General features: G+C 40.7%; 1 protein-coding gene across 5 annotated transcripts in view; it reads left to right on the top strand.

Moving 5' to 3' along the window:
* Positions 1-22,344, top strand: part of pde10a (phosphodiesterase 10A) — a 101,257-nt gene that overhangs the window by 19,492 nt on the left and 59,421 nt on the right. For 2 of the 5 annotated variants that reach the window (XM_042065838.1, XM_042065836.1), the window contains exon 1: positions 16,735-18,906. The exons of 1 other annotated variant lie outside the window; for it this stretch is intronic. In XM_042065838.1, coding sequence (XP_041921772.1) covers positions 18,342-18,906 — 565 coding nt within the window. In that variant the 5' untranslated portion in view covers positions 16,735-18,341. Of the gene's footprint in view, positions 1-16,733; positions 18,907-22,344 lie in introns of those variants that run through there. 2 more of the 5 variants (XM_042065840.1, XM_042065837.1) reach the window with 2 other exon arrangements.

Raw genomic sequence — 22,344 nt, 5'->3', positions numbered from 1 at the left:
TGTGTGTGTGTGTGTGCTAGCACGTGTGTGTTTGTGTGTGTATGTGTGTGTATACATGTGTGGTGACTAGCACACATACATGTGGTTGCAGGGCCTTGCTGGGGCAGAGCTGGGTGGGACTAGCTGCTGATGCCCTCACAGAGCCAAGCCTGCAATCAGCCTGTGTTGAGCCAGCCTCCGTGCCCCTCTCCACCGCTCCCTTCTTCACTTGTTGACTCGCCGCTTTTATGGTGGCGGTGGCAGAGGCCACGCAAATATTCAATGTGGGGAGTTTTCTGTTTGTTTGTTTGGGGTGGGGGTAGTGAATGTGTCAATGTGAAATTTCTTGTCTTTAAATAAAACTTAGTCTTGGGCCTGCTTTTTCTATTTTCATGATTTGAACCGCAAGTTTACTACATATTCATAAAATGATCAATTCCATTGGAGAGAGGAGAAGTTGTATTTCCTGATCTGGGGAATCCCACAGGATTCACTTCCCTCGATAGAAAAAAAAGTAATAGCCTACCACGGAATTCTGCTGAATTTTGTGAGATTTCCAGTTGTGGTTGCTCAGAATGACAGAGATCTGATTTCACTCTTGACTGGTAATTTCCCTGAATGCTCGTAAAATCCCCTCAATTAAGTAAATAGTTTGACTCTGAACAAGCAAAGGGGTTTCCTCCACACAGTGCTGTATGGTGAGCTCCAGGGCAGAAATATCCTTATTTATATATAGATGGAATGTTTGGGTATGTATCTGAGTCCAGGCAGATTCTTATTGCCTCAGTGGAAGCCTGGTGGAAAATCCTGATGGTGATTGTTGTAGCGGCAGTGGCAGTAGCTTGTTTCGATGGAACTGCTCGGCAGTGTTACAACACACTGATGGGAGGATGACCTTTTTTTCATCCAGAGCACATATTTTTGTAATTCTGCCTGGTCTGTTTGCTATTTGAAACTGAACGTCGGTGACGTTTTTGCAGAACCCCTGAGGAGCTGGACCCAACACCCCCAGAGACGTTGAGTCGAGACCTGGGTTGCTGTTTAGTCCCATGTTCAGACAACAGGCCTTTGGGCAGTGGGGGGCAGAATGGATCATTAAAGCCCGAGAGGGAGTAGGGCAGAGAGAGAGCAAGAGATCACACCAGCTACAGATAGTCACAAGATAAGTGTCAACTAGAAAACAGTACTATCAGCTAACAAAGATATGCTCACATGGTCATATGATTCATTCTTTTTATGGCAAATTGTGTTCATTAAGGATTTGCTCTGTATTGTGCAAATGCTACTGAGTGTGTAAATGCTACATTTTATTTAGGAAAAACGACACATTTCCCAATTCTGTGCACTATAACAAGCCTACTCCTGCTAGTTTGCTTACGTGACCGTTTACTTCGGTGAGGTGCTCCGCCTAGTGACCTGTGAAACAAACAAAGCAGGTGCATTTTGTTGTGGTGTCTTTCATAATCACACATTAGAATATTAAATATTGGCTTCTCATCTCACCTAATGCTCCAAAGGATTGAGGATTATTTATTTGTGTGAGTCTTTAGTCAACAGGATTATGTATCTCCTTCTTTTAGGTTTCTCATCTCTATTTGAGTACAAGATGGTTTCAAAACAGAGGATGGGAGTTTTATTTAAGTCAGGAACAAACACCTGCATGTTGTACCTAGGCCCTCTTTCATGGTATAACATGCACCAGAAACCTGAATGCCCAACCAAAGAACCAAAGCAGCAAAAAACATCAGCAAAGCAGACTTAATGTGCATTATGCACCGTTGATGTGAACTCTATGCAAAGCCGGTGTGAGTGAGGCCTTAAAACGTAAACAAGTAGGCTTCTTTAGCAAGTGCTTATAGCATGTTGATATAGGATCTAAGAGTAGCCTGACAGTCCAACCTAAATTGTCCATTATTATTGTTATCATAAGTACTGCTTAAGCATTGTAATGTCATTTGCATGCTTTGTTATACAGTCAAGTTACAAAGTTTACACACCCATACTACATTTGACTAAAAAGAGGAATAAGAATCTTTTGGAAATTGATCTTAATGCCTTAATTAAACAAATGAGGAAAAATTCAACCTTTAAAGACACCAATTGTCTTTGTGAGTGAATAATGTATCGTAAATACATAAATGTTCTTCCTTAAAATACAGGGGGCATAAGTACCATATTTTCCGGACTATAATTTACACTTTTTTCATAGTTTGGCTGCGACTTATAGTCAGGTACAACTTTAGCTTTAACTTTGTTGCAAGATTAACTTCCAACAAAATTACGTCTCACTGCAACGATGCGCCATCTGGTGGACAAACGACTATGTGACGCCAATACTGGAAATGCAGCCAAATTATTATGACCGCCGCTAGCAAAGCTAGCTTAGCGGTCATATAGGGATTGTCAAAGTTTTTTTTTTTTTTTTTCCCCCGTCATCTACTTCCTGAATTTTTGGTCAACGATACCCGGGACACCGAACCACCGGGGCACATGAAATTTGGTGGGTATGTAGCCCCACTAGACTTTTACGTAAAAATTTTGTTTGGTCCCCGGGGGCCGCCCCCCCCCCCCCCCCCTGCGCTGGGCCCCCCGAAACCCAAAAAATGCAGTTTTTCCTAAATAACTCCCTGAACTGTGGCACCGAGGATGAAGACATTTTTATGGTATGTTGGTCTCAAGGGCCCACATCAACCTAGCCCATAATCACTCATTTGTGATTTGCACCCCCCCCCCCCCCCGGTAAAAAATGAAAATGCAATATCATTCTGCTTTAATTGCCCCTCTCTTCAGATAAGATGTTCAGAACTGCACCAAATTTTATGTGTATGATTAACCTGACATTCTCTGGGGGTATGCCAAGTTTCGTAGAATTTCATCCATGGGGGGGTCTAAAAAAATTAAGTTATGTGTACATTTAGTGACTGTACACTCATTGGCCTGTAGATGGTGGTGCACACATATACACACGCACACACACACACACACACAGGCACGCACATACCATCAGTATCGGCAATTACAACGGCCGATACATAATTACAAATTCAGTAGGATTAATTGAAAACCAAATATTCATCATAATAATTTGGCTGCATTTCCAGTATTGGCGTCACGTAGTCGTTTGTCCACCAGATGGCGCATCGTTGCAGTGAGACGTAATTTTGTTGGAAGTTAATCTAAAGTGGGTTGGAAAGACACTACGCTTCCTACAAGAACAAGACTGTAGTTTACCGCAGAGAACGTCTTAATAAGGGTACTGTAGGATGATTTCTGCATGACATGTAATTCCCATTTCTTCTTGAAGCCGAAATAAATCTGAGAATGTTTATCGGACATGCTTGGTTTTTACTGCAGGTAGGCTACGTTAATCTTAAGTTATATCAATAGCCTAGAGTAGGTAAAATAATGTTACCGTTAGCATTGGTTGAGTGATGGAGGCCAATTTGATTATTGATGTATTTGTAGAAAACCATAAATGCGGTTACAGGCTACCAAGAAAATTGATAACAGCACTAATTGCATCTTTCGACTGTCATCTCATTTGCTTATGAGGCTACTAACAGGAGCTAAGTGAGTTAGCCACAACACGTTCGCTACGTGATGGTTTTCTAATGGAAAATATAGGCTACCTGAAAGATAACCTATCTATGATGCATCCTAAACACCGGGCTGGGACATTTAGCTCAAAGTCTCAAAAAGCATCTGAGTCAACGTTCATTCCCAAACACTCATATAGGCTACTTCAATCCTCTATTTTCAAAGGTGATTCAAGTAAGGAAGAGCATGGCTCAAAGTAAAGTAACTAGGACTGAAACTACATAAATTCGTCAAAATGAATAATTTGTGTCAACTCGCCGCAATGTAGATTTATTAACGCACCCGTGATCTCCATTTAAACCAAATGTTTTAAAGCGCACGTTAAGAGATGTATCCAGGGCAGGGCTGTACCTACACATATTTGTTGCACGTGCTACAAAAATCTAGCCTCGTGAGACCATCCTGATCTCGCGAGCTTTCAAGGTTTCACTCGCAGATCAGTCTGGCAACTTTTCGTTAAAGAGAATTTGGAGCAGTTTTACCAAACGAACGTCCATCAGCATTGGCTTTGAGGCGGGTTGAGGTGTGACACAACGCAAGTTTTATTCAAATTAGAAAGTATTCCTGGGTAAGCTGTAAAGCTATGAGTCTCAGCCATGCAGCTGAGAGGGATGAACGACACAGACATCCTCCACGGCCGATTCCAGTTCATAATGGAGGAATAGACTTTCTTCAGAAGTGTAGGGCCTACCGTGAAAACTTGATGGGAATTGTCGTTGATTAGGTTCATGTCACATACAAATGGTTAGTTACGTTACCTAACTTAATTGTATGTTAAACGAAAGCATTAGAAGAACACTTTGTTCATCTAATTGGTTGATTTGGCCCGTCGATAACCACCAAAGGTGGTGATAGACAGATGGTTTATCCAATAAGCTAACCAGTAACCAGCTAACCCCTTCCCAAAAGTTCTTCAATGAAAAGTTCCCAGATGGATATGCGGAGCAAATCCATCTGGCGGAGTCAGGTTAACAAAAATCATTTTTTGCGATGGATCATTTAGTACCAACGTACAGTGGGTTGGGTTCCATTTAGAAGTGTCACTTTCCGTGATTCACACAGCTGCGTGAAATGTATTAGGCCTACTACTGATATGCAAAACTAATAACTTTTCGCCAAGAGGTGGCAGCTTAATTCCGCTTGATACTGTAAGCCATTGGTTCCCAAAGGAGATTTTATTTGGGTCGCCAGCATAGCCTAGTGACAATTTATGTTGTGTAACAGGGCCTACCTTATATAGCTTATAGTTTGTTAACAGTCACGGTTTTGTCATAACTCCCTCTATGCATTTTTGCATTTAGATTAGCTCTGAAACCGGGGGCGAACACTTCGCAGGGGGGGCGCCAGTGCGTGGATATCTCAATCGCAAAATTCGAAATCGCCTACCATGGACTAGGCTGGGTGAACTCTGCCTGATCTGCTGGCGATTCCTTTTCGATTTCTTAAAAGATTGAGCTTGGTCTGGCGAAAGCCAGACTAACCATGGACCCTTATAGTTGCAAAATGCAAGGGAACATGAATCAGCACATTATTTGCACAAACAATAACGGACAGTAGCTCTTCAACTTGGCCCGTTAAAATGTGTATGAACAGTCTAGCAACGCATTTCATGAAGGCCCTTTTGGACATGTCAGTTATTTGCACCACTGGGTAAAACGGCATTTTGTTTTAGACTACTGGTATTTAATTTGTGCATTGACAATAAAGCTGAATATCATATGAACTAGATTAAACTAGACTAAACTTATGCATATGTAGAAGAAGAAACATTTACAGAAATCCATGACATGACCTCTCTTCTTGATAGCTGTTGAAAACGGCATGGAACTGACAGGGATTGTTTTGTTTAGTAATAAACTAGATGTACCGCATAGCGGTACAAAATATGACCGCCGCTCAGTCCTGTACATCCGTTCCGCGAAAATAAATCACACTTCAATTTGTCTCCATATTTTACTCCATCCCCCACTCTTGAAACTTTTGTGTATGCTTGTTTGGCATGCCTGAGTGTGTGTGTGCGGCTGCACAGAAAGTACCCTACTGGTGCTGAAAAGGTGAATAGATTGTAGAATAGCCAAAGAAGATGTAGAATTGTTATAAAACCTTTAAAATCTCTAAACAATCACAAGTAGGGCAGTTCATCACAGTTCATCCATTGCAACTGGATTGATGAAAGGTCACTTACACCTGTAGGCTACATTGTATTTGGGAAAAGCAAAAGGTATCAGCATAATGTTATTTATTTATTTATTTATTTATTTTTTATGTATTTTTAAACAAAAACATCTCTGTCAGTTCCATGCCGTTTTCAACAGCTATCAAAAACAAAGGTCATTTTTGGATGGATGGATTTTTTGTGAATGTTTCTTCTTCTACATAAGATTTTAGTCATCTTTAGTTCATGTAATAGCCTACTTTATTGTCAATGCACAAATTAAGTAACAGTAGTCTGAAACGTTATTGTTAATGCACAAATTAAGTAACAGTAGCCTAGTCTGAAACGAAATGCTGTTTTACATCTAACCAGTGGTGCAAATAACTGACATGTCCAAATGGGCCTTGATGAAATGTGTCGCTAGACTGTTCATACACATTTTAACGGGCCAAAGTTGAAGAGCTTTTGTCCGTTATTGTTCGTGCAAATATAGGCTGATTCATGTTCCCTTGCATTGTTTAACTGAGGTCCATGGCTAGTCTGGCTTTCATCAGACCAAGCTCAATCTTTTAAGAAATCAAAAAATAAATAGCGGGCAGATCAGGCTCCTAGTCCATAGGCACCCGATATTGTTTAATTTTCTGATTGAGATATACACGCTCTGGCTATTCTAAATGCAAAAATGCATCAGGGAGTTATGACAAAACGGTAACTAACAAACTAGATCCTAATAGAAAGCTGTTAGCTTCCCTAAGCTACAGGTAGGATTATAAGGTAGGCCTATTTACAACATAAATTGTCAATAGGCTATGCTGGCGACACAAATAAAATCTCCATTGGAAACCAATGGCTTACGCCTTACAGTATCAAGCGGACTTAAACTGTCATATCGTGGCGAAAAGTTGTAATAACATTCACGCAGCTCCATGAGTCAAGGAAAGCGCGAATGAAGTAGCCACTTCTAAATGGGACCCACTACACAGTAGCTTAAGGTGTTTTGCTAAAGCAGCCATAATGAAATGAAGGTGTCATTGTTTGGATACACACACGTGCTTTTTAATTTCACAGACTACAACTACCAAGCTGTAATCAAAGCACATCGATTCCCCTACCCTGCACGCACTTAAAACAAAATAAACAGGCGTCTCAGTCTCACGCATGTATAGGCAAAATTGTATCAGACCGGTGTAAAGTTGGTAAATCTTCCATTGCACAGAATGATTTTGTAGCACGTGCAATAAATGACAGTCGAAAGATACAAACAGTGCTGCTATACATTTGCTTGGTATAACCGCATTTATAGTTTTCTACAAATGCAATAAATCAAATGCCTCCATCACTCAACCAACGCTAACGGTAACATTACCTAGGTCCTTATTGATATTACAAGATTAACGTACCTGCAGTAAAAACCAAGCATGTCCGATAAACATCCTCAGATTTATTTCGGCTTCAAGAAGAAATGGGAATTACACTTCATGTGAACATCGTCCTATCCTTATTAGATGTTCGCTGCGGTAAATTACAGTCCTTGTATGAAGCGTCCATTGTTTTTTCCAACCCACTTTTAACTTACAACAAAATTACGTCTCACTGCAACGATGCGCCATCTAGTGGACAAACGACTACTTCTCGCCAATACTGAAAATGCAGCCATGATGATGATGATGAATATTTATTTTGGTTTTCTTTTAATCCTACTGATTTTCATTTTTTACCGGGGGGGGGGGCAAATCACAAATGAGTGATTATGAGCCAAGTTGATGTGGGCCCTTGAGACCAACATACCATAAAAGATTCACAGAGAACTGTGTCTGCCCTACCCTCCTTTCGGGGGGTCCAGTCCAGCGGGGGGGCTGCAGATGAAAACGAAAAAATGACGGTTCCATGCTATCCATGTGGGGGTACACGCCCACCAAGTTTTGTGTACCCCGGTCTTTCAGTGTCCCGGGAATCCTTGTTGGTGTACGTCACTAAATGTACACATAAATTATTTTATTGTAAGGCCCCCCATGAACGAAAGTACACAAAACTTGGCATGCATTCGGAGGGTGTCATAATGATCCTACACTTTTAATTTCGTGCAGTTTTGACCTTGTCAGCCAGAGATATTGTGATGAAAACACCTAATTTTTTGCTTTTTAATTTTTAACTAGGTGGCGCTATACATGAAATAAGTGGTAATGGGATGGGTTGACATGCCCCCTTAAGACCAACATACATAAAAAAGGTGGACCTCCTAGGCCCTACGGTTCTCGAGATATTCACAGAAAACTGTCTCCGGCCACCTACAGGCCAGTTGGTGTATAGTAACATAAATTAATTTATTGTGTGGCCCCCCATGAACGGAATTCCACCAAACTTGGCGTGCATACAGAGAGTGTCATAATGATCCTACACTTCCAATTTCGTGCAGTTTTGACTATGTTAGGTCACAGATACCTTCAATTACAACACCTCATTTTTACTTTTTTGTGTTTAACTAGGTGGCGCTATACATGAAATGAGTGGTTATGGAATGGGTTGACATGGCCCCTTGAGATCAACATACAAAAAAAAAATGGTCCTCCTAAACCCTACGGTTTTCGAGATATTCACAAAAAACTGTGTCTGCCCTACCCTCCTTTCGGGGGGTCCAGTCCAGTGGGGGGGCTACAGATCAAAACGAAAAACGATGGTTCCATGCTATCCATGTGGGGTTACATGCCCACCAAGTTTCGTGTACCCCGGTCTTTCAGTGTCCCGGGACTCATTGACGGAAATTTGGGCATGCGAAAAAGAAAAAAAAAAAAAAGAAAAAAAAAAAAAAAATCTGACTAAACCTATATGACCGCCGCTTCGCTGCGCGGCGGTCATAATAACTAAATACATTATGCTGCTACCTTCTGCTTTTCCCAAATACAATGTAGCCTACAGGTGTACCTTTCATCAGTTCAGTTGCAATAGATGGACTGTGATGAACTGCCCTACTTGTGATTGTTTAGATATTTTAAAGGTTTTATAACAATGCTACAAATTTTTTGGCAAGTGCTACAAATCTATTCACCTTTGCAGTGCCAGTAGGCTACTTTGTGTGCGGCCCGCAAACACACATTCCAAACAAGCATACACAAAAGTTTCAAGAGTGGGGGATGGAGTAGAAGATGGAGACAAATTCATTAATATGATTTATTTTCGCGGAATGGATGTACAGGACTGAGCGGCGGTCATATTTTGTACCGCTATGCGGTACATCTAGTTTAACATGTCTTTAAATTAGAGATGCACCAATATGGCATTTTAGGGCTGATAACCGATATCTATCTGTTTGTTGTGGCCGATACCGATACGATAACCAATATTACTCTTGAAAAAAAAAGTAAAAAATTAATTGGGCTCAACATTTAATAAGCATCATTTAGTTGCAGTAATTTTACCTACCACCAATGACGGACATAACTCATAATTAGTCCTCAATGGTACAGCAGTCAACAAAATAGATATAGCCTAAGCCTACGTGTGGCTCCTTTAAGTGAACGTTACGTCAGTGAGTTGCGAGTGAGTGGCCAGTGACAGCGTGTGAATAGTTTTCATATTAGGGGTTTGCTCGGATGTAACTGGCCGGTAACCCAGCTGCATGTTGGCCATGTTGGAGGCACTTGGCGTAAAGAGCTTAATGAAGTACAATAGAGTATTATGCACTTTGGGTACCTTAAGTGATTATAGCCATATCTAAACAATAGAAAAGCTCATCAAAACGATGGTGAACGATAGAATGGTGAAATACATCCACACAGCTGACATTATTTTGAGGAAGAAGTAGCCAACCAAGCTCATGTAGCATGTAACCAGACAGGCCTGACGTAGTTGGGAAATTAGGATGAAATCGGATGAAATTCTGTTATCGGAACAATAATAATATTTTATTTTTTTAATATATCAGCCACTGATATATCGTGCATCCCTATTTTAAATGTTGATTCATATTGACTGACATGAACCAAGGAGTAAACATTAACGTCTACAGCGCACACACACACACATTATCAAAATCAAGCCGGACACTTTAGGCTATAGTCTTTCTACATGGGTTTAGTTAAAGGGGAACTTGGCAACTATTTCAACTTAATAAACCCGTTTAGAAATCATTTGGATGGTTAAATTACCTGTGAAAATGGAGACTTTTCCCACTCCCCCTAGCATCCCCAGGTGGAAAACCAACCTTGGGACTATACCGTCCAGGTAAGAGAAGTGAAAAACAGGAAACTCGTTTTAAATTGTGCTTCTTACCTTGTAACATCCACACTGTTCTGCTGAACTTATGCTAACCGGTTTTTCTAGCTTGTAAACAAATCCATGTGCTTTATCGTTACCTTTTTTCACAGTTTGAAATAGCATAATGCAAGACTTCTCCAGCAGAGGGGGAAATATAGCTAATCCTGCCAAGTTTCCCTTTAATGATCGGGCTATAATAAGACCACACTGTAAACCGGGACATTTAGACAGATAGATAGATAGATAGATAGATAGATAGATACTTTATTGATGCCTATAAGGGGAAATTCAAGATTTTAGCTTCCCGACAGGCTTTTGTTGGTACTCGGGACACACAACTCAAAATTGGGACTGTCCCGGTTAAACAGGGACTTCTGATCATCCTATTCTGTGTGCTTGTTAAATAACTTTAGCCTAGAAATCTAGACGCACCCTAGCAGCAGCAAATTAATTTGCTCAGCCTGTACGTCTAGTACCAAACCATAGGGATTTTCTATTGGCTGACGCCGTGGACGTCATCCAATCACAGCGCTCTATTTTGTTAGAGAGTCTTAAGGCGGGCTTACAGTAACAGGATAACGACAGTCCTGCAACGGTGAACAACAAAGAAGGTGGCTATGCTTTTACTGTCTATGTGGCTATGGCGAACGAAGAGCGGTTGGCGTCAACTTTGGAGGAGTTGGACTTGTGCTTTTCTTTGAAAGTTGAGCAACACAATGCACTTAAGTCATTCCTTTCGAAGAAGGATGTATTTGCCGTTTTGCCGACCGGATACGGATATGGTCGTAGCGCTGGCCTATTGCATGCCTAGGCAGTTTGAAAGACAATTCTCTGCCCGCCCCTTGGATCAAGCGAGGTGAATGGTTCGATTCTAGACTATACATTTCAATGATATAGGATGGCCCACCAGGCTAAAATAACTTGCCTTTCCAGATTAAATGGACATACTGGTTAAGAAAGGCATGTGAACAGTCTCTAAAATAGGGGTAGCTTCCTTAGTATAGCGTCGTTGAAAGTTCTCTCTCGCTCTCTCGGAGGTAGCCTCCCGAGCATTTGCTCTGCTGCCGGCTTGTGCTACATTTTAGCTACATTTTCATGTACCAAATCAGCATTTTCGTTAAGTGAATCTTTTGTAAATTGCTTTACAATTACCACTGGGCACTCCTCGTTGGCCGTTTTCGTTATCGCCCGGCTCGACTCAGCTTGTCGCCATTCACTCCTTCATTTTCATTAACATTCCCGGTAGAATTCTCAATCTTTTTGGCCTCTATGTGTCCAGTTACATAGTCTCTGTCTGTTCTTGATTATGGATTTTGTTAAAAAAAAATCTAAATAAATGTGACTTATAGTCCGGTGCGATTTATAGTCCAGAAAATACGGTATACACACCCCTATGAACCTTTTACATATAGGGTGTCCCGAACTCGGGACATGTGTGACGGGTCACTCCATTCTACTGTTACTTCTACACATCACCACGGACAACCACTTGGATCAGGTTTCTTTATTGCTGGAACAAAGTATGAGTGTGGAACTGTGGGTTCAGCAAATAGATCTCGGGGCAACAATCCAGTATCTCGTAATCTCCAGTCTGGGTAAACACTATACCAGGGGTCACCAAATGGCGGACCGTGGTCCGAGTCCAGACCCTGACGTGATCCTATCCGGACCCGGACCATAATAGCCTAATTTAGATTTTTATGTAAGATTTCTGTGAGTGAAGATTTCTGTGAGATTCTGTGAATGGGGAAGAGACTCACTGATAGCCTGAAACGAGCGAGGAGAGGAAACGGGACGAGAAACAATCAGATGGATATCTAAGTTAACGATAAGTAAGTTATTTTCAAATCATCGATTGCTCAAAGAGGAGAAAGCTAGACAGCGAGAACAGAGCTTTATATAACGATACGGAGGCAATACCACGCAAAACTGTCACGTCCGTAACGCCAACTAAATATGGATGTGACAGTTTTGCGCGGAATTGCCCTGGACCTCTTCTACATATTCTGAGACAGGCGATTTTTAAAAGCGCCAATTTGAAGCACCTCTAGCCTACTAGACAAAGCATGTATTTTGAGCAAGCATAGGGTAGGCTAGGCCCATTCAACAGTGAACTGAGACCACAGAATATTTTACGATTTAAAAAGGCAATATGATTGATCCACCACAATCTAGCCTACATTCACTGCCCACCAACGTGATGTTCCTGGGTTTCCAGGATTTCGGGTCAACATAAAAAATAAATAAATAAATAAATAAAATTAAACTTGCTGATTTCCAGGAACCAGCTGTGGAATATCCAACCTGGTCTCAGCTCAAATTTTAAACTGTGTGTGATCGTAAAGTTTTAGAATATATAAGCCTTAGGCTGAATTAGGCCTACACAACATTCAGTACATTTCAGCATTACAATAGTGAAACTACTTGAACATGTTTATCATTGCAAACGCAGCACTAGAGCACATGTGGCTAATCTCCAAACTACCACGCTGGACTGCACTATAGCTAAACTAGCGCAAGCTGCTTGTCTATATAAAGCTAATGTATAAGGCAGCTTGCACATTGAGAATAACATGACGATGAAACCATTTACACAACATAAGAATAGTTACCTGGAACAAAGTATGACAGTGTGGAATTGTGGGTTCAGCAAATAAATTTCGGACCCGGACAACAATCTAAATAACATGTAAAGCAAGTGACAATTAGCACGCTAGTTCACATGAAAATAATGCTTCGTTGCCAATCTCTAAAACATGACTTTACAAGACACATAAATCATCAACTACACTCAAAATAGTTAACTGAAATCATTATAAGTACATTGCATGACAAAATACGAGACATATGTACTTAGAATTACAAGAAAACATCGTTTATCCCAGACCTCACAAATTACAGTGACTTACCCAGTATCTCATAATCTCCAGTCCGGGTAAACGCAACGCGAATCCCACTGTCACACTGAATCAACCTGCCGCTAGATGGCGTAGTTGCATCACTTTTAATATGATTTAACTAGCAACTCCTTTTACTCCGTTACACATGTACAGTGCCCCCACCACCCCCCAACATTCTAAATCAATTGTATGCACCATATTGCTATGTAGCATGACAACCTTTTTCATATGCAATCTGTATAGTTACATTGTCAGATTAATCTTGCTATGTCTCAATTAAATTTAATCAAAAATGCCCTCCTATGCTGCTTCCCTACTTTCTAGCTGCAGTGTATATGCCTTAGCAATAAGTAGATGTAGCATATTAGGTCTTGAAATATTCACAAGAATCCCTAGAAATTGAATATTGAATAAATTGTTATCTTTCATTTGAGACCAGGATTATGCTTCTACACCAAGAGGTTGCCACACAGTAAGCCTTTTATTGTTGCATTTTGGGTAACCAAAAGTCCTATGGGGAGTTTCCATAGGGCATTTTACAAAACGCATGAGCCTACCTTGACAAATAATGGTCTAAAGTAGGCCTACTCATATTTCATTCTATATTGATCTACTTTGAGATACAGATTCACAAAACCTGGTAGTGGGCATCAGTTGTGTTTCATTACAAAATAAATGACCAAATAACCGCCTAAAAAAATTCTACCCTTCATTCTACCCTTTGCCACTCTCTGACAGTTCATCACACAGTCAATCTATTGGTACCAAAGGAAGGCCTCAGCTTACAAAAGAGGTCAAGCACTTGAATATAAGTCAAAGTATGTGCAAACAGGGCCATTGTTAGTAGGTGGTGTGCAATTTCGAGCAAAAACACAAAATGGGGGGTAAGTGTAATATTCCCATAGAGGCAGGCAGATTTTTTATTTTTAAAGGCCAGTTATTTCATGGATCCAGGATACAAATAAAGTTCCCATCATTTTATTTCAGTTAGCTTAATAGCTGGTTTGATTTGCATTGAGAGATGATCTTATGGAAAGTACCCCATGCCAATCTCTAGGTATGGTGAAGGGTACAGTATGTGATGATGTGGGGCTATTTTAATTCCAAAGGCCATGCCTTTATCAGGATGCATAGTATCCTGGATTCATCAAATAACTGGCCTTTAAAAATAAAAATCTGCCTGCCTCTATGGGAATTTAACATATGGGTGTGTATATGCCCCCTGTATTTTAAGGAAGAACGATTACTCATTATTCATGTCCTTAAAGGTTGGATTTGTCCTAATTGTTTTAATTTGGGCATTAACATCAATTTCCAAAAGATTTTTTGTATTCCTCTTTTTAGTCAACTTTAGCATGGGTATGAAATAAAACAAAGAAAATAGACTGGAGCACAATTATTCAGACAACAAAAATTACTAACGTTTCGACACAGTGGTGTCAAAACGTTAGTCGTTTTTTTGTTTTCACTAAGGAAAGACTGCAAGTTGAATCAGTGTGCTCCAGTCTGTTTTTTTGTTTTGTTTCGTTTAAATAGTCTACCATCCTACCGCTGTGAAGCACCCGATTCTGCAGCTTCAACTGGATGACGCATGGACAGAGTATCCCACTTTAATCAGATAAAGTACATTTTCATTAATGGAACCCTAAATAAAATACTAATCAATCAATGAAATGTACTGTTTGATGCTATCAAAGTATAAACTAGTAAATATCTCAAGGGTGCAAAGATGGATCCATCACTGTTGAGTGAAAAGCTGCATTATTCAAAAACACTGTCCATAACTGTTTGTCTGACAACTGATGTAGTGGAGTGACCTACATTGATTTCAAAATGTAAACAAAAAAAAAAAAAAAAGACCTTTGGATCTGAATTAAGTGCATGTTAATGCAGTGCATTTCTGGTTGAAGACTGTGTCAACACCAAGCCACTTATTTTGCGTATCTGATAGGAATCAGATTTCCACATTCCAAATTTCACATATACTTCCAGACCCAAAACTTGCAAAATATCACTTAACACTAATACAATATGACTGTGAAACCACCATTTTTAACATTTTGAAATTTAGTTTGCCTCAATTTATAACTCTGTGCGGTTTGAGTATAATCTCATTGCCATCCACAGTGACAATGTCTGTAGATGCAAGGCCCTCTGTACTGCAGGGAAGTCCTAAACCCAAGATGACGCAATAACCACAGACCTCCCTTTGAAGCATCACTTTATTATTATTTTGTCAGCATTTAAACTTTGCAGTTTATGATAATAAGCAACATACGGGCGGAGGGGTGGGGGAACATAGGGAGCAGTGACTAGTTGAAAGAGGGTGGGTCGGTTTTATGTCATTTCCACAAAGGCCTGACAGACATTTTGTGTTTGCTTTACTGGCTCAGCATCTTTGTTCCGTGGTGGGTTCCCACCCACGTCACTGCTGGATCCCTCTGATGTGGCCGCGCAGTGTGCGAATGGGAGCACAGCCCCATATGGTGGCTTCCCTGTAATCCGCACCGTGCTGGGGGTGGGATTGCTCCACTCGGATGTCCATTTTTTGGCAAACGTGATCCAAGGGTCGTAAAATGGAGGGGTGGCAGTGCTGTGATCCAAAGATGACGACGTTGATGACAGTGGACAGGAATCCTCTAATTGATGTTCTGCAGTGATCTAGGATTTGGCATCGTCCATCAATTTTGAGACTGTTTCTGAGTTTGTTGAATGGTCATCCGAATAAATCCTGGGGATGTGTGTTTTTTTAATTTTTTTATTAGTGCTACAGCTGCAGTATTATGTCAGGACACATGTGAAAAGAGAAAGGATGACTGAAATAACTTTCTTTGAGCACAGAATGCCTCAAGTGGTGTCAACTGCCTAATTGTGATGCTACAGTTGGGTATTTTTAAACATAATCACATTTGTATCCTTGAACTGATAAACCCATGCCCATGTGCCAAAGTTCTGACATTTTAAAAGGATTGAATGTTGTATTTATGTATTTGAATTGTATTTGATGTTCGCAAGAAAGTTGATAACCACTATGTGTGTCATGCACCAAAAGATTGAGACCTGCAAATATGCATACACAAATCAATAGGCATATTATGGTTTATTATTGGAGAAATATAATGAGACATATAAATAATACATATAATTAGTCACTACATGCTTACTTTCATACAATTCATAAACTTACACAGTTAACATGTTGTTGAATGAGACGCAGTAGGCTAAATGATAGTGTACAGATTAGAGATAGGTCTCTAGGTCTCAATTGTAACCATTAACTTTTAACTGAAATGTAATACACTGCATGTACACTGCATGTTGGTGTCAACTTTCAGGTAGTCTTTCTGGTTATGAACACTGACGTTCCATTTAAATCTAACCATAGTATCTTGGCAATAGGATTCATTTATGACTAGTAACTTGTAAGATTCTGCAACGTTATTCTTTCACATTACTTTTGCATTATAACCATAGCCTTCTCTGTTTTATTTCAAGCAAATCGTTTATTAATGCGATTTTAAACAAATACACGCGATGTAAGACCACACAAGTCAACTGGGCGAACTTAAGTATGAAGTGGCAAACTGTAAACGTAATTTGTGGTTTCGAGGTGAGAGTAGTGAGGTGAAATCAGTTCATTTTTACTCGGGACAGCCAATTCAGATGATCGTTGCATATGATATACACGTAACTATGCGGTTATATCCTCCTAGGTTACTTTGCTGAAAAAAAAAAGTTTGATGGGATTTGCTGTTTACACTCAGCGATTCGTGCGCGTTAGGACAGCAATTGCACCCAACCCCTTAACTCATGCCTCGCAGGCTCAAGTCAGATCAACACCGACATACTTCCAGCGCGTTGGAAACTGTGTGTGTGGGGCCCCAAAGACGTCAATGAAACGTCAAAATGATACAGGAAATCCTTTGAATAAACCTCTGGGTAGAAAAAAGAGCCGTAGAACAGAAACCATAGGCTACTTCTTGGGGAATAATTAGAAAGGACAAGTCTGCAAGCTTATGCTAGTTGAGAATACATTTACATGAATCCTAGTCATTGTGAAGTTCACATTTCAGGAAGGCTGGTGTACTAGTCTAATCGTTTGCACTTGCAAGGTAGTGTGGTTAGTCTTTAGAGACCCAAGAGAGCGTGAAGTTTCAGTGACTCATTAAAAGTCGTAAATTATTTTTCGACGTAGCCTACGTTGTTTTTGCAATAAAGTAAGCTGTAATAGTTATTCTAGTTCTATGAGTAGGCTACAGATATAGCCTATAGTTTAGGATGTGTTTTAATCATTGCAGAATTTTATATACAGGCTAATTTAAATCGACACAGTTTACATGATGACCTAGCCTACTGTAACAGGCCTGTACGATCTCATCCTTTATCTTAAGCTACATTCTGGATAGGCAGATGTATGATACGTTAAGCTATTCCGTGGGTCTTTCCTTGAGTTGAACACTACAGTTCAAACGATCAGTTAACTTTTTAAAAAAATATGCTAGGCTTTACAACGCATTATGAATTATGTTTTTCAGAACGACAGGAGAAGCTACCCTGGACTTTGTAATGTCACATCCTTGTTTTTGTGTGTACCTGTTTGAATTCTGTGACCATGTTCTCTCGTAGCCTGTGTAATAAAAATGGTCTTTTTCATTTGCATACACGAATTTTGTGCAGAATTAGCCGATGCACAATGCGTTGTTAGAGCACGTTTATGGACGGGGTCGTGTTTTAAATTCCTATAGCCTATTAACAGGCTATAGTTTTTTTCAGTTGACTCAATTAATCACATTTTTGTTCAGGAGTTATTCTACATTGGAAACAGACATGGCTTTGAAGTGGCTTATTCTACACACCAGGCTGCTTTGCACGCACCATGCGCGCGCGCTCTCTCTCTCTCTCTCTCTCACACACACACACACACACACACAGAGACAGACGCGTGCTGACGTCTCGAAGGCATTTAGGCTGTCTGCCTCTGCTGCAGCGGCTATCACAGCTTTATTTCTTATAGTTTATCAGTTTATTTTTGCTGACGAAAGACCGGCTACTAAGGCAACCAGTTTAATGAACATGGCTGAACATTTGATATTCGATACATTATGTGTATCAGTGAAAACGGGTTATTTGGAATGATTCTGTTCAGTCAGAAGAGGATTTGTGTGATAAGATCCTGGGCTGAATTGTAACACAGCTTGCCGTCTTATGTCAAAAAAGAATTTTTTTTATGAGCTATGGCAAGGTTTCGATAATTGCTTGTTTGATTCACGCAATTGCAACAGCATGTTCCCATTGCTTCCTTATGGCTATCGAGCGAAAACAACTCGGTAAATTAGGCGTTAATGATGCGACCCCTCCGTCAGTATTGAGTCTATGGATACCTCTATCGCAGTTTGTTATTATTTTTCATAGAAGTCTCAAACGGTCCTGCCTCATCGCCGCTATTATAACGGAGGATGTCCAACCCTGAGAAATTACTCCCATCACGCCCCCAATCCCCCCTGACCGCTGGGAAAACACACAGATCCGGAGACAGCGTTCACGTCCACAGCAGCAGTGTGTCTCCGGAGGGCGGTTGGGCGGGCGGCGCAGCTCTTTACGCAGCGACACCCAGGAACAGCAGCAGCAATCAGGGAGGAGGAGGCAACAACACCGCGGCCAGCAGCGCAGTCCTCCGCGATCCCTCGTCTGCTTACCCCGCGTTCTCCTCGCCGTCGCCTTCCTCTCCCTCTGGACCACCACAGAAAGGAGGCGGACCGAGTGGGGGCAGAGCGACATTGCCTCTCCCGTACTTGCTGCGCACCATTCACGGCTTCCCCCTCCACGGACTATTAGGACTTCATCCCTCCGCGTCCTGCTCGGGTTATTTCCGTAAAAGCGGAACCGCCTTCAGCAGGAGTCCCCTACGAGGCACGCTTTTCTCTGCCGCTCTTCCCCTCCTGCGCCTGCGGTCAGACATGGAAGATGGTCCGCCTTCAACAAGCTGTTTCAGAAGGTTGACTGACTGTTTTCTCGGTTCAAGTAGGTACTTTAAAATTACATTATGAAAGCAGTTAATCATCAACCCCAGTGTAAAGGAACGATAATTTGCACAACTTTCACTGCTATCATAGGCATTGTGATTAACTTTTCTGCTGTTTTATCACGTCGAATCCCGTGTGGCCATAGTCCTATCCAGACTAGTTGCGCAGGATGTCCTACTGTATATTGGCGAGTCATGTGTGGACAGTTGTATTGTCAATCCTTGACATCCGTCATTTACAAACCGATGTTTGAGAAAAGACAATGCATTATTTACCAAGCACATGCAACACAGGGTGTGGACGTTCTACTAAAGGGAGCCGAGGGAGGCCATGGAGATACATGGGTTTTGTGCAAAGTTTAAAGGCAGAAACGTGGCTCATGTCAGCGGAGTGCTTCTGATATCAAATTATAGCGCAACGACATATATCAATATGCAAGAGACGTCCCACGGCAGAGAACGTATGGCTACTGAGGTCAGCAGATAGCATAAACCATGCGAAGCGCATGAAGACGTTAAAACTATTCCTAAACGCTGACAGTGTCTCTAATACTGCACACGATTTGTTTCTTCTCACTCTCCTCCCGTTGAAGCGTTTTAACTGTAACCAAAATACAGGTGAATGGTTGAAATTATTGTAATTAAATAGGACTTTTGCATTTAACCTAACCTAACCACTTTTCTAATCGGCCTTTTTATTGCCTTGTTGGCAGCAGCTACGTGAGGAGCTTCCGCATATTCCCGTTGTAATGATAGGCGTTTTCCCAAGGATGATCTTCACCTGTCTCAAGACCTCTCCATGGGCACTTGCTCTATCCAAATGCAAAGGGACAGGTTGGGTTCAGTAATGCCTAGAGGCTTGCGGAGAGCTCGTGTGTCCAAAGTAGACTGCGAACAGGTGCAGCGTTAACTCCTTTCAGTTCAGCATGTATGAAAGGTGTTGCGCTGACAGGGCTGGAATGTTAAAGGTCATACATGTTTATTAACAGCACCGTTGGGGGACAACTGCATTTGTTGATCAGCAGGTATTCCTAACAACTGAATATGACATATTGATAGTTGTAGGACAATACTCCCTATAATTTGTTTTGGCACATTGAATACTAGTGTGAATATTTTAGTTATTTTAATTATTTAGTAATCAAGTTTTCTATCTACCCAAACAGCAACCTTATAACAAATGGTTTTAAATACAATATAGCCTAAGCAATCTAAATGGCATTTAAAAATAAAGATGCACATTATTTGTTAAATTGTTACATAGAGCATTCTGTAGTTTCCCCACAAATATATGTATATTGTGTGTGATGTGGCCATGAATGGGATTTCTTTGAGTCGTGCATATAGAAACATACTGGGTTTGTTGGGTGAGTGACAGTACAGTGGTGCTTGTTTCATTCTCTACATGGTGTAGTCTGCTGGCCGTTGATGTAGGCTTATCAATATGGAACAGCAAAAAACATGTCTCTCTCTCACCGCACACACACACACACACACACACACACACACACAAACACACACACACACATACACACACACAAACACACACACTGTACAGAAAGTAGAGGGAAGTCTTAATGAGAGGGTGTGAAAGAAAATAAGTTGATGTTACTCTGACCAAAATTCTGTATGTGCAGTCGTAGGAGTTTGGTAAATCCTTCTAGCTGTGATGTTAAACCACTCTTGAAAATGGGTCCAATAACACATCTGTGATACTTCCTTTTTCTTTCTTTCTTTCTTTCTTTCTTTCTTTCTTTCTTTCTTCCAAGTGAAGTTGTAGTGTGTTAAGTTGTGTGTCAAGAACAAGCAATGGCTTAATCAGTAATACATTGACTATGACACCTATTTTCCAATGCGTATACATACAGGTATGTACTGGTTTAGACTGTAACCACCATACAGTCCCACTCCCGTTCTCCTGTATCAAGACTGTGTTGCATCTGAGTACAACCCCCTGCACAAATATTGTCATGACTTGACTTGACTTGTGTGTGTCCTTCATTTCATTATGGCTTTGCTTTTTCAGTGTTCTCTATGAGTACCCAGGAGAATATTGGTTGTTGTGTGGAAGAATTTTGCTTGTGACGTTGTTGAGAGTCACTGAGGGATTAAATCAGATGAAGAAGAAGTTGTTGATAAAGATAATGAGTGATTGATTCAGATCCACTTCCATTGACTTTCGCTAGGATTAGCTTGTCACAAAATACAGATTTGCATTTATTTGTTCTGAGGTGGATCCCGTCTAAAAGTAAAACTGTAGTTTGGTTTGCCACCTTGCCACTTGTAACTGTTGAAGAGGTTTCTCTACAGTCTTGATTGACTTTTATTTGTTTTCCGATCTTGATGGGCCTGAGGTTTCTTAAAAGAGAAACATGGCCATACTTTTTCAACATGATATAGCTGAAGCGCCTTAACATTTTCACCACTTTAGCAAAATAGCCACAAGCACTTCTAGCCATTATAATGTAAGTTAAGTTGAATGTCATAAGGACTGGCCTGCACTGATGACACAAAGACAATAAAAAAAGCAAGGTCTATGTGAATTATCCAACTTGCTTGGATATATGGTGAGGCTTGCTCAAGGTGTCAGAGACCATCTTTTTCTTTAAAGGTTTGATAATAATGACATTTGCATTGACAGTTATTATTTGTTTTATGTACACATTTAGACATAGTTAAAGATCACATCTCAAAAAGTACAAATTGATCAGTATTATTAAACATAGTAGCTCCTTTAATGAGATATAAGACTAAACCCAGGATATATCAACTTTAGGCTAGTTAAAACCCTCGTTAAAACAGATAATGAAGGACGTAAACAGTCATATGCCCAGAGGCCAGGGCTTACATTAGGCTGTTAATGTGGTTTTGGATGTGTCACAGTTACGTACGTTGCTTGTGCTAAGCCATAAATGAAGTCACTTTCCTTTGGTCCAGATGTTTGTCTTGATCCAATCTAAAAGCCCATTGTGTCTTTTTCTCATAAGACCTCTCCCAAGGTTAGACTAAGGGAGTGTAGCATGTGAAACAGGACGGACTATTTAAAATACATCCACTAAAGACGCTGCAGTGAAGACTATAGGACCAGATGCAATGTATTTTATTTATCACCAAATAGATTTGGTAGGATGCTGAAGTCTGTGCTGGGGAGAATTGTGATATGTACAACGCTGACAGTTTAGCCCAGCTGAAGGAAGTGCATCCAGTTTCTGTATCTCAACGTGTGTGTGTGTGTGTGTGTGTGTGTGTGTGTGTGTGTGTGTGTGTGTGTGTGTGTGTGTGTGTGTTTGTGTGTGTGTGTGTCTGTGTGTGTGTGTGTGTGTGCACATACTTGGTGTGTGTATCAGTGTGGCAGCATTTATGTATCAGAATGTAGTATAAATGGTATGTTTTTCTCAGTCTAGCATAAAAATCTCACCGGAGCAGAGAATATACTA

Source organism: Alosa sapidissima, chromosome 16 (genome assembly GCF_018492685.1).
Source record: "Alosa sapidissima isolate fAloSap1 chromosome 16, fAloSap1.pri, whole genome shotgun sequence".
NCBI lineage: Eukaryota > Metazoa > Chordata > Actinopteri > Clupeiformes > Clupeidae > Alosa > Alosa sapidissima.
Note: the sequence above shows the minus strand (reverse complement) of the source record. Positions and strands in the feature narration are given on the sequence as shown.